At 34.3% G+C, this 17,208-nt stretch overlaps 2 protein-coding genes across 13 annotated transcripts in view; both read right to left on the reverse strand.

Moving 5' to 3' along the window:
- The window catches only part of spidr (scaffold protein involved in DNA repair), a 130,873-nt gene extending 126,838 nt beyond the window's left edge, over positions 1-4,035 (reverse strand). For both annotated transcript variants that reach the window (XR_012399512.1, XM_073941013.1), the window contains exons 1-2: positions 3,892-4,035; positions 2,405-2,554 (exon numbers count right to left, since the gene is read on the reverse strand). Coding sequence is in view for 1 of the 2 variants with exons in the window: in XM_073941013.1 (XP_073797114.1) it covers positions 2,405-2,554; positions 3,892-3,900 (159 nt within the window). In the remaining variant the exon portion in view is untranslated. The remainder of the gene's footprint in view (positions 1-2,404; positions 2,555-3,891) is intronic.
- A 2,857-nt stretch (positions 4,036-6,892) lies between these two features.
- mapre2 (microtubule-associated protein, RP/EB family, member 2) overlaps positions 6,893-17,208 on the reverse strand; it is a 28,415-nt gene continuing 18,099 nt past the window's right edge. For 2 of the 11 annotated variants that reach the window (XR_012399147.1, XR_012399143.1), the window contains exons 4-8: positions 13,853-14,069; positions 11,598-11,755; positions 11,004-11,162; positions 9,265-9,560; positions 6,893-7,651 (exon numbers count right to left, since the gene is read on the reverse strand). Coding sequence is in view for 3 of the 11 variants with exons in the window: in NM_001109702.1 (NP_001103172.1) it covers positions 7,596-7,635; positions 9,502-9,560; positions 11,004-11,162; positions 11,598-11,755; positions 13,853-14,069 (633 nt within the window). In the remaining 8 variants the exon portion in view is untranslated. 11 annotated transcript variants of the gene reach the window in all.

The following is a 17,208-nucleotide window of genomic DNA, read 5'->3' on the forward strand; positions in this document are numbered from 1 at the left end:
CAAATAAAACAAATCTTCTTTATACTCAAAACCACAAAGCTTCCTATAAAAAATAATGTAACATTGTAGTTGTTAAACAAATAAAAAGAAAAGAAAAGTTTAGTTTTTATATGGAACTCAGTTTCAATCAATTTTTTCATATTTTTTTATTTTTAGAACGATGAGTGTCCACCTTTCCTTCAGACAGCACAGATTTGCTTGATTTGACTGTAACCTGCCATTTAAGTGGATCTGAAAGCAGAAGCCATTCCATTTAAAGTGTCAAAGGTGATTGCAGATAAATTCGGCAGATATTTAATAGTTCAAGGCTTTCTCATAGATAATATTAATACCCTTGTAAATGTGTATGAATCCAACTCGGACAGTCCAGAATTTTTTGAAAACTTGTTCTTAAGCTTGCCCACTCAACCTGGCTATTTAATTATAGGAGATTTTAATGTGACATTAAACCCACGTTTAGATCGGTACAATAGTAAAGAGATGGCTCACACGCAAAGCAGGAAAAAACTTAACAGTTTTATAGAGGAACTTGATTTATCTGATCCATGGAGGAGAAAAATATCCCAACAAAACTGAATATTCATGTTATAGTTCATTCTTAAAATCGTATTCACAAATAGACTATTTTTTTATCTCAAATAATTTATTCCATCAAATTTTTGACTGCTCCTATGAGTCTATTGTAATCTCAGACCATGGTCCAGTAAAACTTGTAATGATTCAAAAGGGGCCTTGTAGATGGAGATTTCATCCAAGATGGCTTCATGATTCAACATTTCTGGAGTTCATTGGTGTTCATATTGATTTATTTTTTAAAACTAATTTGAAAGAAACATCTGCATCTATAAGATGGGAAGCCTTTAAGGCTTATATAAGAGGCCAAATAATAAAAGGTCAATAAAAAAAGGAAAATGGAACTACAAAAATATTAGAAGAAAGAATTTGGAAATTAGAAGAAGATATATATTCAGATTTGTTAAATTCAAACATATTTAAACAGAAACTGCTTATTCTAAGAGCGCAATATAATGAACTATCTGCAACAAAAGCTGAAGCCAGTTTAATACATCTTGAACAAACATTTTATGAGTATAGAGTAAAGGCAAGCGGACTTTTGTCTTGGCATTACCTGAAAGCAGGAATTATCTGACGAAAATAGGCTTAAGAAGGAATAATCTAACGGGGCTCTATTACATTAAACATTTTCTTAAAACCCGAAATTTCCACTGACGATTAAGGTCTCATATCCACAGCTATAAATGTACAGATCACCTCAGTGATTTGTTTTGCCCTGTTCGAATCTGTAGGAATTGCCTGTCTGAATGCTGTTGGGATACTTGCGTAGTGTGCGTGTTTCCAGTTTCCATCTAATTCTAGTGTAAATGAGTTGACATGCTCAAATATTACTGCTAAAATAGCTGTCATAGCAGATGTCTTTTTTTTTCACCACTCCCTTGCCATCACCCTTATAACTTACAGGGAAACTAAAGTGTTCCCAAACTCCAGACCCACTGTTGGTTAGAGGAGGATTACATTAATCATTACATTAATTAAGTCCTCAGATTATGCGGAGTCACTGATTGGATCCAAGACCAGCGACGTGATGATCCCAAGGCTTCCATATCCGGGACCAGGCCATATCCTAAGCTGCTGCTGCGCTGATGGTCATGGGGAGTGGAGAACATGAGTCTGATTCCAGTGACGCTCCAGGGACAGACGAGTCTTCGCTGAGGCCATCTTCCAGCCTCCACCACGGTGACTGACGCTCTGCACAAGACTTTTGGCCAGCGGAGAAATTAAAATGGTCGTGCCCAACTGAGACTGGTTCACTCAAGGTTTTTTTCGATTTTTCGTCTCTATTTGAGGGCTCGCCACAGCGGAATGAACCGCCAACTATTCCAGCATGTTTTACACAGCAGATGCCCTTCCAGCTGCAACCATGTATTGGAAAACACACTCAAGTACACTACGGACAATTTAGTTTATTCAATTCCCCTATAGCGCATGTCTTGCAGAAACTGAAGCACCCAGAGGAAACCCACGCCAACATGGGGAGAACATGCAAACTCCACACAGAAATGCCAACTGGCCCAGCCGGGATTAGAAACAGTGACCTTCATACTATGAGTCAACAGTGCTAACCACTGAGCCACCGTGCCGCCATATTAATGCATTAATTAACACTTTGGTTTAACCTAAATGTAACTAACAGGAACTCATGATCTGTTAACGTATATCTATGTCATGACTTTACTTGGAGGGGCACATTCTTATTATTAAGCGCATGCCTTAACTTATCATTAGTTCATAACGAAGTAACATTTACATATAAGTACATAATTATTCACATACTCTTATTGCAAAGTGTTACCGGTATTAGTTATTAAGTATTAGTGTAACACACATGGATGACGGCGCTGTCCAGAAAACTGTCTCCACATCTCTCCCATGACTTTGAGGCAGGAGTGGACGTTCTGGCTTTTCCTCCTTTTCCGAAAGTACTCTTCACATCATCTGGGAATAACACACACCTCATGTCCAGGGTTTTCTTACGCTGAAACCACATACGTATAAACATGAAATATATACGCAAACACAGATGTAGAAACATTAGGAGAGCACTTGAGTTTGTGGCATATTAGGACACAAATGTGTATGGGCATGACACAGGTGGTACAGGAGAAAGTGAAATATGAGGACATAGCCCATGTGCCCATTTTTTTAAAGGTTTATATTATATATCATACAGAATGAGGTTTTTAAGTTAAAAAATGCAGATTTTTCAGTAAGGGGTATGGTTAGGTGTGGGCCAGGGTGATAAAAAATTCAGTTTGCAATATATTAAAAGACAATTACACCTATGAAATGTCCCCACAATTCACATAAAAACGAGTTTGTACTGTATGTGTGTGTTTGAGTAAAATGCTAATATTACTTTATCCTATAAATGTCTAACAACATGTTATAATATAAAATATTAGCATTGGTTTTGTGTGTGTGCATGTGTGTAACAAATTCAGTCGTGACCCTCATACATAATCTATGCAAGCCTACGATTGTGTGTGTGTCTGTGTATATAGTTAAAGTCAAAATTATTAGTCCCCCTTTGATTTTTTTTTTTTTTATATTTCCCAAATGGTGTTTAACGGAGCAAGGAAATTTTCACAGTATGTCTGATAATATTTTGTCTTCTGGAGAAAGTCTGATTTGTTTTATTTCGGCTAGAATAAAAGCAGTTTTTAATTTTTTAAGAACCATTTTAAGGTCAAATTTATTAGCCCCCTTAAGCTATATATATATATATATATATATATATATATATATATATATATATATATATATATATATACATACATACAAACATACATACATACATACATGCTGTTATTTTCTGTTATTGTTTTTTTTTGTTGTTCTTGTCATGTTTATTATCATTGCTGTTAATATATTAGGCAGTGTGTTTAGGGTTTGTTCAAGTGGGTTTCTAAAATAATATCTCAGTATAAACAATGACATCTGCACTTGTCATAAAAATAAAGGAGTTTTACAGAAATAAAGATATCTAAAGAACATAAGAACTCATGCTTAACCTTACATATGTTCATGACTTTTTCATTTAATAACTTGTTTGATTACTATTTATTGATTTTATTGTTTATTTTCCCATAAATCTCAATTCCACAAGCTCTCTAAAACTGACAAACGTCAGATATAGACTCTAGAATCAGAATGTCGCTAGTTAATTTATATTTCTATTTCCACAGGGTCTCCATTATAACACTCAGAAATGAACTGACGATGAATAAATCATTCAAGTGGTTCACTTAAACATCTCGAAACACATACAAAGTTTGAGAAAGTCTCTTTACAGGGTGTTTGCCGGTCGCTTACCTTCCCCATGATGTTAAGCAAACGTTTTAAGACTGTTTGTCTTCTCTAACGGGATTTACTTTCTAATTAAATTATCACTGTTTACATTGTAATGTAGTTACACTTAAAAAACGTACGGACAGGCTCTTCTTCGGTTTGTCTCTCCCGCTCATTTGATTTGTGATGCTGCACGTTACTGACACCTGGCGGTCAGACTGAGCACTATTAGGCCTACCAACATTCATTCGTTTTCTTTTCGGCTTTTAGTCCCTTTATTCATCAGGGGTCGCCACAGCGGAATGAACCGCCAACTTATCCAGCATTTGTTTTACGCAGCGGACGCCCTTCCAGCTGCAACCCAACACTGGGGAAAAACCCATACACCCTCATTCACAGTCATAGATTACGGAAAATTTAGCTTACGTTACCCAGTTCACCTATAGCGCAGTGTTTGGACTGTGGTGGAAACCGGAGCACCCGGATGAGACCCACGCCAACAGGGGGAGACCATGCAAACTCCACACAGAAACGCTACTGACCCAGCTGAGCTCAGCATCTTCTTGCTGTGAGGCGACAGCACTACCTGCCACCTCCTACCAACATTAATACATAAAAACTACTAATAATAGAGACCCTGTAGAAATTCAAATGATAAATTTTATATATAAAATACTACTAATAACAAGATTTGGTAATCTAATTACTTCTGGTATTAATTTTACAAGACAAAGCTGTAATAATCAGAGTTTAAGAAAGTAACTAAATACACAGCTTTTCCCTTAAGAGACTTCTTGTTTTTGATATTCCTGAAGAGAAGGTGGTTCGAATTTGAACAAGATTTCTCTCTTTTCCAGCAAAAGAAATTCAGTTCAAATTTATTCACAATATTTATCCCTGTATTGAGTTCCTCAGGCATAGATTTAATATGGATTGTAAAGTTTGTACCTTGTGTGAAGCAGACAGTCATTGGATGTTTCATTTATGCAAATTTTCAAAAAAGCACTGGGATGACATTTCTGTTTGTTTAAAATTAAAGTATGTAAATACCTAATTTTGATTTTAAAACTGTAAAATATTTATCATTTTGTCAAAAATCAGAATTTTTGGTTAACATAATTGTGACTTTGGCAAATTATTTCATCCATAAATGCAGATTTTTTAATTACCCCTCCAACTTTTTTGCTTTTCCAGGAAGATTTAATGTTTATATATATATATATATATATATATATATATATATATATATATATATATATATATATATATATATATATATGAAAAAATAGATTTATTAATGTTTCATTTTTGTCTTATTTTATATAAACATTAAAAATCAATAAACTTCTATGAAATAGGGAAATATATATATATATATATATATATATATATATATATATATATATATATATATATATATATATACAGTTGAAGTCAGAATTATTATCCCCCCTGATTATTATTATTATTAGGCCGCTTGTTTATTTTTCCCCCAATTTCTGTTTAACGGAGAGAAGATTTTTTTCAACACATTTATGATCATAATAGTTTTAATATTTCATTTTTAATAACTGATTTATTTTATCTTTGCCATGATGACAGCACATATTATTTTACTAAATATTTTTCAAGACACTTCTATACAGCTTAAAGGGACATTAAAAGGCTTAAGGTTAATTAGGCAGGTTAGGGTAATTAGGCAAGTTATTGTATATATCGATGGTTTGTTCTGTAGATTAACGAGAAAAAATATAACTTAAAGGGGCTAAATTTTGTCCCTAAAATGGTTTTTAAAAAATAAATACTGCTTTTATTCTAGACGAAATAAAACAAATAAGACTTTCTCCAGCAGAAAAAAATATTATCAGACATACTGTGAAAATGTCCTTGCTCTGTTAAACATCATTTGGAAAATATTTAAAAAAGAAGAAAAAAAATTTGAAGGGGCTAATAATTCTGACTTCAACTGTACACACACACACACACACACACACGAAGAGTTCAGAAGCAAAATCTTCTAAATGCCATCTGAAATGTTCTCCTAAAATGAAAAATTTTCTCAACCCCTAGTTCATGTTCAGTTATTTCACTTAAAAGGCAACGAAAAGAACTTATCCGTCAAGATGTGAAATTACTGAGCCAACACACAAGAGTTGTAAAAAAAAAAATGCTAATTTAATAAGAAAAAAATCTAAACTCTTTATATATATATATATATATATATATATATATATATATATATATATATATATATATATATATATATATATATATATATACATATATACAGTTGAAGTCAGAATTATTAACCCCCTGTATTATTAGCCCCTGTTTATTTTTTTTCCCAATTTCTGTTTAATGGAGGGAAGATTGTTTCAGCATTTTCTAAACATAATAGTTTTAATAACTCATTTCTAATAACTGATTTATTTTATAGTTTCCATGATGACAGTAAATAATATTTGACTAGATATTTTTCAAGACACTTCTATACAGCTTAAAGTGACATTTAAAGGCTTAGCATTGTTAATAAGGTGAACTAGGCAGGTTAGGGTAATTAGGCAAGTTATTGTATAATGAAGGTTTGTTCTGTAGAATGAGCAAAAAAATGAGCTTAAAGGGGCTAATCATTTTGTCCCAAAAATGTTTTTTGAAAAAATAAAAACTACTTTTATTCTAGCCGAAATAAAACAAATAAGACTTTCTCCAGAAGAAAAAAATATTCTTTCTGTTACTGTACACACCCAATGCTTACAACATAATCTGCCAATTAGTGATTTTGTCACATCATTTCAAAAGCGTTTAGATTGTATATTTAGATTAATTGGCACAATCTGAACATTTAATCATTTATAATCTTACAAAAGACTTTAGAATCGAGTTTGAGCAAGATACAAATCAGTAAAAACTACTTTATAAACTATCAAATATATAGAACAATACAAAAATGTAAATGCTATAGCTAATATGAATCATTTAAGTCTAAATTAACATCAACTTAACAATAAAAACAAATACCCTCTTCTTTTTGAAAGTGAAAGGGTTTTATTAGGGCAAGTCTATCCATATCTCCAGAGACTTTTAAACAGCAAGTTAAACATACAAAATAAAACATTTAACATAATCTGTTTTATTGTTTTTTTTCCTTCTTTTTTTATTAAATATGTAAAAAGCAGGTCAAGTTATTCACAAATAAAATGCAAACATGCAACACATTTGGGGAATGCATAAGGGGAGATACTGTACGGGAAATAAAAAGAAAACATCGTCTATTTATAATTATTAACAGTACATATGTTTACATTCCTTTCCATTGTACACAATAATAAAATGACGTAAGCGTTGACCTGTGGAGAATATCAGGAGATCACGAGAATGCGGTTTTCTGTCCTGTGCTTCAGGACAAACAGCGAAATAAAACCTTCAATGAGCATCAGTTCCTCAAGATGATGGCTGTGGTGCTTTCCTACTGTACACAAAGTAAAACGGATGCAGGTTACAGGTTGCACAGTCCAAATGAAATGCTTCCTATCCAACACTGAGAACGGCTTTTAAAAAAATGACCATATTCGGTCTAAAATGAACTGCGTGGGTTTATTTTCCTAATATGCATTACAGTCTAATGCAAAATTTACCATGGTAATCAATCGGTTCACAAATGGTAGCTTAATAGCTCTTTGCGCTACTCTTATTGCATTTAAAACTTGAAGGTTCAGAACATAACCAGCTTAAGCAATAGGAAGAAAGTCAATTCTACTTAAAGCAGGGATGTCCAAACTCAGTCCTGGAGGGATGGTGTCTTTAAGAGCTTACTGTGCATTCACACCGAAACTGGTGAGAGCGTCCGAGGTCGCTCTGGCCGCCCTGGCGACAACGATGTCTGCCTTGAGCTCCGGCGGCGAGAGCATCAAAATTCACTACTCTGATCTCGTATTTAAAGGGGCCATTGCTGCATATCAGCCGGCTCTCATTGAAAATGAATGACTTCCGGCTACTTTGACGCTCCCCCCGCTTTCAGTGTGAACGTATGATTAGCTCCAACCTGCCTCAAAACACCTGCCAGGACATTTCAAGTAAGCCAAGTAAGAGCTTATTACCTGGCTCAGGTTTCAGTGATTAAGGTTGGAGCTAAACTATGCTAGACGCTGGCCCTCCAGGACTGAGTTTGGACACCCCTTCCTTAAAGGAACACTACACTTGTTTTGGAAATAGGCTCAAAGAGGTAAACAGATTGTTTTTACCATATGTGAATCTATTCAGCTGGTCTCCGAGTACCGTGGAAGACCTTTAACTTAGCTTAGCATAATTTATTGAATCGGATTAGACCATTAGCATCTCAAAAATGACTAAAGAATTTAAATACTTTTTTTTACTATTTAAACTTGGACTGATATGACCGTGCCTCCAGACACTCTCATTTTTAGGGGAGTTCCTTCACACCCATCTCACGCCATCCGCCTATTTGACCATATCACCCCAATTTTATCCTCCTTACACTGGCTGCCTGTTAAGTTTCGTATTGAATTTGAAATATTGCTTCTTGCCTATAAAGCTTTAAATAATCTAGCTCCTGTTTATCTAACCAACCTTCTGTCTCGCTACAATCCAGCTCGCTCTTTCAGATCTCAAAACTCAGGGCTTCAGGTAGTACCTAGAGTAGCAAAGTTGAGTAAAGGAGGTCGAGCTTTCTCATTTATGGCTCCTAAACTCTGCAATAGCCTTCCTGATAATGTCCGAGGCTCAGACACATCTACATTGTAACAGCACTATACAAATAAAGGTGAATTGAATTGAATTCATTTCTCATAATATGTATGGCCCTATTTGGTTACTTTTTGTCAGGTTTCCAGATCTTGTATGAAGCTCATCACCTCACACAATTGACCAAACATTTCAATCTCAAAGCATTTTTTACTTTAATCTGGCAACATACATAAAAACCTTGCTGCGCTGTTGATTTCTGTCCTGGTGGTAGAAGCGGGATTTGAACGTCGGCGCTAGCAATGCAAGTAGCATACTCTGATTCTGTAATAATGAAACTTTGCAGTAGGACGAATGTTATTATGCAGTGCACAATGTCACTACAGAGTCAAGCTTTAAATAAGAAAACTTTCAAAACTCTTTGGTCATTTTTGAGTGAGATGCTAACGGTCTAATTTGAATCAATGATCTATGCTAAGCTAAGCTAAGCTAAAAGTGCTCCCGCCAGACTTAAAGATCAACTAAATGGCTTACAAATGGTCAAACTTAACTCTTTAACTCCAGTGGATTAATAAAATGAGCCTATTTTCATTAAAAAAGTGATGTGTTCCTATAGATAATGTGTAGTTGAGATGAAAACCAGCTGGAGGAAACACCAGCAGGTGTACTAAAAACCCAATGCATTGCTGTCGTCACAGGATTCACACAAACAACATTCACCATTTAAGCTGATGTTGAGAATAGTCATGATGCGATCGAACAGGGCTGCAAAATGAACCGACCAACACAAAAGACGGGTTTGAGAGTTCGGCCGACTGATCTCTCACTCCTTCATGATGAGAGCAACTGAGAATTGAACCGTTGTGAGTCTGAGAGAATGAAGCTGAAGCAGTGTGTTTGTGTGTGTGTATGTGTGTTCAGTATTCGTCCTGTGTGTCGTCTGGAACGTCCTCCTCCTGAGCCGGAGCCTCGTGCTCCTCTCCGCCCGCCTCCTGATCAGCAACACCAAAAAACAAACAAATAGATATGACTTGTTTAGAAGTGTGCAAAATCTACTACACTGACATTTATAGACATTATTTTAATGGTCATAATTCGTTGTCAGATAGACGGTGAATGTAGACTTCAGGGTAAACATGCAACTGCGCATTTTAAAACAGCATCATATTTAAATAAATAATAACAGCGATGACATTTGATGAGAATATGTGAAAATAAATTAAAAGCAAGATATACATAGAAAACTATAAATAAATAAATTAGCTAATGGGGTGACGCTTATTAAATAGAACAAGCAGGCACATTTAAAATATAAATTAAAAAAAAGTTAGGTGCTAATAAAAAAGAGCAAGAAGGCAAAAAATATCAAAATATGTACAATATTTTAAATATATAACACATAAATAAATAAATAAATAAAAGATGTGATGCTTATTAAATAGAAAAAGGAGACACATTTAAAATACAAATAAATAAATGGTGTGATGCTTATAAAAAAAAGAGCAAGAAGGCAAAAAATATAAAAATATATACAATATTTAAAATATATAATAAATAAATAAATAAATAAATAAATAAATAAAAGATGTGATGCTTGTTAAATAGAAAAAGGAGACATATTTAAAATACAAATAAATAAATAAATAGTGTGGTGCTTATAAAAAAAAGAGCAAGGCGGCAAAAAATATAAATAATATTTAAAATCTCTCAAGAAAATAATAATAAATAGATTAATAAATAAATACATAAATAAAGTGTGTTGCTTATAAAAAAGCATGGTGGCAAAAACAAACATGTATATAAAATATTTAAAATCTTAAAAAATAAATAAAAGTGTGGTGCTAATAAAAAAAGAGCAAGGTGGCAACAATTTATAAAAAAATACAAAATATTTCAAATCTATAAAAACAAAAAGATTAATAAATAAATAAAGTGTGGTGTTTATAAAAAAAAAGAGCAAGAAGGTAAAAATATCTAAAATATATATATAAAATATTTAAAATCTCTAAAAAAATAAAATAAAATAATTAGATAACTAAAAAATAAAGTGTGGTGTTTGTAAAAAAAGATATATACATAAAAAATTTAGAATCTGTAAAAAAAATAAAAAATAATTAGTGTGATGCTTATTAAATAGAACAAGGAGGCATATTTAAAATATAAATAAATAAATAAATAAATAAATAAATAAATAAATAAATAAATAAATAATTTGGCGCTTATAAAAACAGCAAAAATATATAACAAAATTTATAAAATAATAATATTAATAAATAACAACAACAAAAATAATAATAATAAAAATAGTGATAATTTAGTAAAAGAAACAATAAAATAAACTTAATGCAAAAATAATAATAATAATTTGAAATAATACAAAATCTATGATAAAGTGTGTGCTGAAATTAAAAACACTGCTGTTGTGTGGCTCTGACCTGGTCGTCTGCGGAGTACAGCACCTCCATGAGTCTCTCGACGAAGGGTCCGTTGTCTTGGCCCTGCTCCTGACACAACAGCTCCACTTCCCGCAGCTTCCCGAAGTAGAAATCCCTCTCCTTCTCCACTCCTTCAAGTGCCAGTTTTAACGTGTTCATCTGCGGCAGCGGGGAGACACACACATACACATTAAAAGCAGATTAAGGATCATTTACATGCTTCTAAACAACATAACCATGAAAACAAAACACATGCACGTCTAAATGACAAAGTTATAAATGATAAAGTTCCCATGAACACATGAGCATATTTCATAACACATCCCGATGACATCACAAAAATATTCAGAGATCCTTACAGCATCACAGGAAGCACTCTTATGACAAATAAATGTCTAGGAAGAAAAACAGCACACAAGATGCTGACTAGAGGCCCACAATGTAATGCCAAGTAGGTTTATATACAAGCATAAAGGCTAAAAAACATCAACTCAGACAAATGTCTTCTAAAGTTATCCGTCTCGTTCAGCCTTTCTTTTCTCAGCCTCGCTATTCAAAGCTTTTAATAGCGTTAATAATGTTAGTGGAGTCCACCTGTTCGTTTAGTTGTGTTACTTGGGCTTCCAGCTCTTTCTCGCCCTTCGCGGGTGTCGCCGACATCACCGGGAGCTTTTTGGCAGAGGAGGGCCGAGAGGTGGAGGTGGAGGTGGAAGTGGAGGATTTAGGGGTGGAACTGGTTGATCGAGTAGCTCCTGCACACAAGTTAACCAATGCCATGATGCTCAGAGTTTAGTAGAAGACACAATGAGAGCTGATTAATTCCAGCGGTGTAAAAAGTGACCTGATTCTCAAAAATGATACACATGTAAAAGTATAGACACTGAGTGAAAGTTGTACTCAATATTTCCTACACTACACTTTTATTATATTATTCTACGACAACTACTACCACTACTACAAGGACTATTACTACGATGACGATGACGACCATTACTACAACGATGACTATTACTACAACGATGATGACTACCACTACGACAATTATTACTACTACGACGATGACGACGATTCTACTACTATGAAGACGACTACTACAACAACGATAACTACTACTAATACTACTTCTACTACTATGACAACTACTACTACGACTACTACTACAACGACGATTACTACTAATACTACTACAACTACAACGATGAGTACTACTATGACGACTACTACTGCAATTATAACGACGACACTGACTACAATGACTACGACAACAACTACTACTACTACAATTACGAAGACGACTACTACTATTACTACAACATATACATTACATACAACATTACTATTACATAGACTACTACTACGACGACGATGACTACAACGACCACGACTACTACTATTGGTATTACTACAACGACGACGAGAATTCTACTATTACGAAGACAACAACGATGACTACTTCTACGACGATGACTACTACGACGACGACTACAACAACGACTAGGACGATCGAAATAAAAAATATTTGCTTTAAAGGGGCTAATAATTTTGTCCTTAGAATGGTGTTTTAAAAATTTAAAACTGCTTTTATTCTAGCCGAAATAAAACAAATAAGACTTTCCAGAAGAAAAAATATTACAGACATACTGTGGAAATTTCCTTGCTCTGTTAAACATTGTTAAGGAATTATTTAGAAAAAAAACATTTAAGGGGGCTAATACTTCTGACTTCAACTGTATATTAGCTTACAGAATAAAGCAAAAATCACATTTGACATTTTACTCAAACACATAACTATAAATCAAAAAATATTAAGCGCTCTCTTAGGTTTTTTTTTAATAGCTTTATAACAAGCAGAAACAATGCCATTTAAAAACAGGTTACTGGTTATGGGCAGGGCCAGACGGAATCTGCGGACATTTTTAGCTATTTCTGCAAAGAATTTTGGTAAAAATCTGCGGATTTCTGCAGAATTATTTTGGGGGTATCCAGAGGAGTATCATAACTAAAACCTTAATATATGAAATAAAAAGTAATAAATTACTGAATAAAAACTGAATAAATACAGATTTACACATTTACTCAAGTAAATAAACAGAATTAATGATGGGCTAAAAATTTACAGAATTCTGCGGAATTCTGTGGAAAATCTGCGGAATTCTGTGCGCGCAGATTCCGTGTGGGCCTAGTTATGGGCATGCTAAGCAGGCACATTTACCAATTTTAATGTTCATTAGATGGAAGAAATCATAGAAAAAGAAAAAAATGTACAATGTAAGCAAAACTTATGTAAGGAGGTAAAAATAATCATTTTCTTTTCCAGATATATATGTAATCGCCAAATTAGCCAGTTTGTCTTGTAATTGAGTTTAGTATAATTCCCTAAAAACAATCCTTAAAAGTTTAGTTCACCAAAAAAAAAAAAAAAAAAAAAAAAAAAAAAATCAAAATTAAAATTAAAATTACATAAAAAAAAAATTTAACTAAAATAAATAAATAATTTTACATTTAGCCATTTAAATAAATAAATAAATAAACAAGTAAAAAATTCTCACCATTCATAATTTTTTTTGCTTCTGTTGGACAACACAAAATATTCTAATGCACGTTTTAAAAAGATTGCCACTGACATCTATAGTAGGAGCAAAAGTACTATGAAAGTCAATGGCTTTCCAACATTCTTCAAAGTATCTTCCTTTGTGTTCAACAGAAGAAACAAACTCAAACAGGTTTGAAACAAACGGGGGATGAGAAGATGATGACAGAATTTCCATCTTTGGGTGAACGGTCCCTTTAATGACAGTATTTTACACCCTTGATTATAATAGATGATGCGTTTAAGCTGGTGAACAGACCTGCGGTGGGAGAGCTGGCGGCGTGGTGGGATTTCTTTGGCAGGTTGAAGATCTGCTCGCCAGGGTCTGGAGGGGGAATGGCGTCCTGTCCCTGTCTGGCCTCCACCGGGTCGTACTCTTTACCATCATAATTTGCATCAAAGAACTTCTTGAACCACTGAATGAAGTCAAGGTTGTCTTGAAATCGCCCCTTGACGAGCTTCTCTACGGGGATAATCTGAAAGCAGGTTATATGAGCAATTCCAGCGTCATGGATGTGACATTTGCAGTAAAAACAGAAAACATAAATTCACACAGCAAGTATGTGTTAACATTATATTGAAACATTATTTATGTTTTCCAAAACACCTAACCACAGAGATATAGGATCCGAAAAATGTCAATCTGTCAACATTTTTTATGATTCAAAGGAGGGAAATGAACATGTTTTATGGATGTAACAAAAAAGTCTGCGAGTTTACTGTACTTTGTAGAAATTGTGTGAATTAAACTGCACAACCCAAAAGAAACAATGCCAATCAAAAGATTAGAGTTGCTCACTATAAAACAAACAAGATTTCTTTTATTTTATTTGACATTTTTGCATTTATGAGGAAAAAGCTTGGTTATGGATGTGACGTCTCTTCTTTATTGAGGTGACAGATGTAAAATTGGCACTTGTGTGACTTTGGTAAATCAAATATAATTGTTTGAAAACACTGACAGAGACATGTTTGAGTATTTTTGCAGTACTATAAAATACAAGCTTATACAAAATAACTTTGAAATTTGGCGAAAACTTAAATTTTGGCTGCCATTTGTATAGAATTGCTCAAATACAGGAATCAGAGAGTGAAATTCATTACCCTTTTAAGACTTTCCATATATATTCGAAGACCTCATTGCAACTTTAGGTTTCAACTGGTAATATTGGTGACATTTTAACTAGGGTTGGGTATAGTTTGGTATTATTTCGATACCGGTGCTAAACTGATCATTTTAAAACAGTACCAATGCCAAAACGGTGCCTGAACCGATACTTTTAAGCCACAAAATGATGGTGGATGACTAGAAAAATCTTTTATTTGACAAAAAATTATCTGAATAGAACAATATAATTCAAGTTTAAAGTAAACATCAATTCAAATTTCGCTATTTGAATTACATTCATATATTTCCATTGATCATTTGTTGGTTAGCATGAATTGAAGATTTGCATTATGAAATTACGTTAGCTAGCTACTAACCTGTGGAAAGGCTGTCATCAAAATACTGAACTCCTTTTTTCTAGGATTGGGGCTTGTGACTATGCTTACATGGATATCAGTAATCTAATGATTTTCCTTAATCTGAATAAGACAATAATATGATAAAGGTGTTTACATAATTTGCTTTTTGAATGTTCCTTTCATGATCCCGTCCAACATGTTATAGTACATAGATCGATTAACGTCATTGCGTCAGAACGGTATCCACGTTTCCTCCAGTTTCATGTAACTTCAGGCGTTTCATTTTTAATTTTTCTACTTTAACTGCAGTTTTACTTTCATTCAGGAACATTTCATTCATGCCCCCATGACAAACAGGTATTTGATGCGAGCATTAAGTAAGGACTAGTGGAAGAGGGCTCTTTTAATGAAATTTGATGCCGCACATTGAATGGAAAGGAAAAAACCTCCGCATTTTGTAACGCAGGTGTCTGTGGTCCTACAAGTTAATCAAAAATCACTGTTTACATTGTAGTCTAGACTCTTAATCAGAGTACTGTCTTAATCCTATTAAAATCAGAGCATTGGTGTCCATGAACGTATTTATTGAAAGTGCCAGATGATGTCGCAAGCTTTCAGAGCGCATTCCTCTGCCTTTAAGTTGATTCCATGCGCCCTCAAATGTGTCATTAAGTTTGACGTGTTTCCCCCTTAAACGTAACTTCCGTAAAGCATCTGCTTCACATTGCTGTGTCAGAATCCTTGCTTGTAAAATACGCTTTAGAACACTTAGTTTGAGCAAATTTGATGAACGCGATCATCCGTGTTGATCTGAAGAGAGTCGCTCTCGCTCAACGAATGCGATGTACTGTGTGCGTAGCGTACGTCCGTTAAGCATTAAGAACAAACGCCCGATATCGCCTGTCCATTTTCCTCAAAGTTGTTTAGAATTAAAATTAAGAGATGGTGTGACAACACGTATCTATGTGTGTCTTTGATGCACCCCATGATGCTTCTTATGTCCTTGTCGCAGCACCAGTAGCACTGAAATTAGGCACCGAAATTCGTATGCTGACTGGGTCCGGTACATACCGGTTACAAATGTACCGGTGCTACAATTCGAAACAATTCATAGTTTTGGTACCCAACCCTAATTTTAACTTGCAGTATATTTGGTTCAAGTCAAAGTACATTTATTTATAAAGCACATTTAAAAACAGCCACAAGACTGACCAAAGAGCTATACATAAGACAGAGTATAAAGGCTGATTTATACTTTTGCGTCAAACGCCGGCGTATGCTACGGCGCTGACGCATAGCTCTTCGCCGTCGGCATCGCTGACGTGCACCTCTCAAAAAATGTAACTACACGTCGCAACGACGCGTAGCGTAAGCTCTGTGATTGGTCGGCTTGGGAGCGCTGATGAGTCTGGGCGGGACCAAGAGCCACGCGAATGGCGCGAGCCTGATGGAGTGATTGTTTACAAGTGTGGAGTCCCGTGAAGGAGCTCCGGATGTAAAGTTTTGTTTTGTGTTTACCTCATAGTTAAAGTTGTTGCACGTCCGCCGGTTCCGGTCTCAAAATGAGCGAGTTTGAGCCACTTGTACATCCAGGAAGTGTTCAGGAAACGCAAAAAAGCAGCGAAGAAACTCGACACAGAGGAACATTTACACCTCACTGCCCACTAGCGTTTCGGAAGTGTTAATGCAGACCAACAGAGACAGCGCGCAGAGGTATTAATGCACAGCCACGCGCGTTGCATGCGCCGTGGGTTACGCCGGTCACTTGTATAAATCAGGCTTTATACAAAAAGAAGTATAAATCAGTAAAATCTTGTAAAAGAAGTATAAATCAGGCTTAATACAGAGTAAATTATAAAAACATAGAGGTAAAATTAAGAGAAACGACAGCAGCATAAATTTAAAAATCAATAGTAATTTTCAAATTTTTAATAAACTATTCCTTTAATAAAAAAATAAGCCTTAATAAAAATTCTGAACTATATCAATTAACGTCAGATTAACATAAAAATCGTAATATTTGAAAATGAATAGCCTTTTTAAGTCTTTTTAGTGCTGTGACAAACATCACTAACAATACAATATTCTTAAAAGACCTTCTATAAGACTGAATAATAAATAATAATTCACTGTATTTTGAAGTGTCCA

Source organism: Danio rerio, chromosome 24 (genome assembly GCF_049306965.1).
Source record: "Danio rerio strain Tuebingen ecotype United States chromosome 24, GRCz12tu, whole genome shotgun sequence".
In the NCBI taxonomy this organism is placed as follows: Eukaryota; Metazoa; Chordata; class Actinopteri; order Cypriniformes; family Danionidae; genus Danio; species Danio rerio.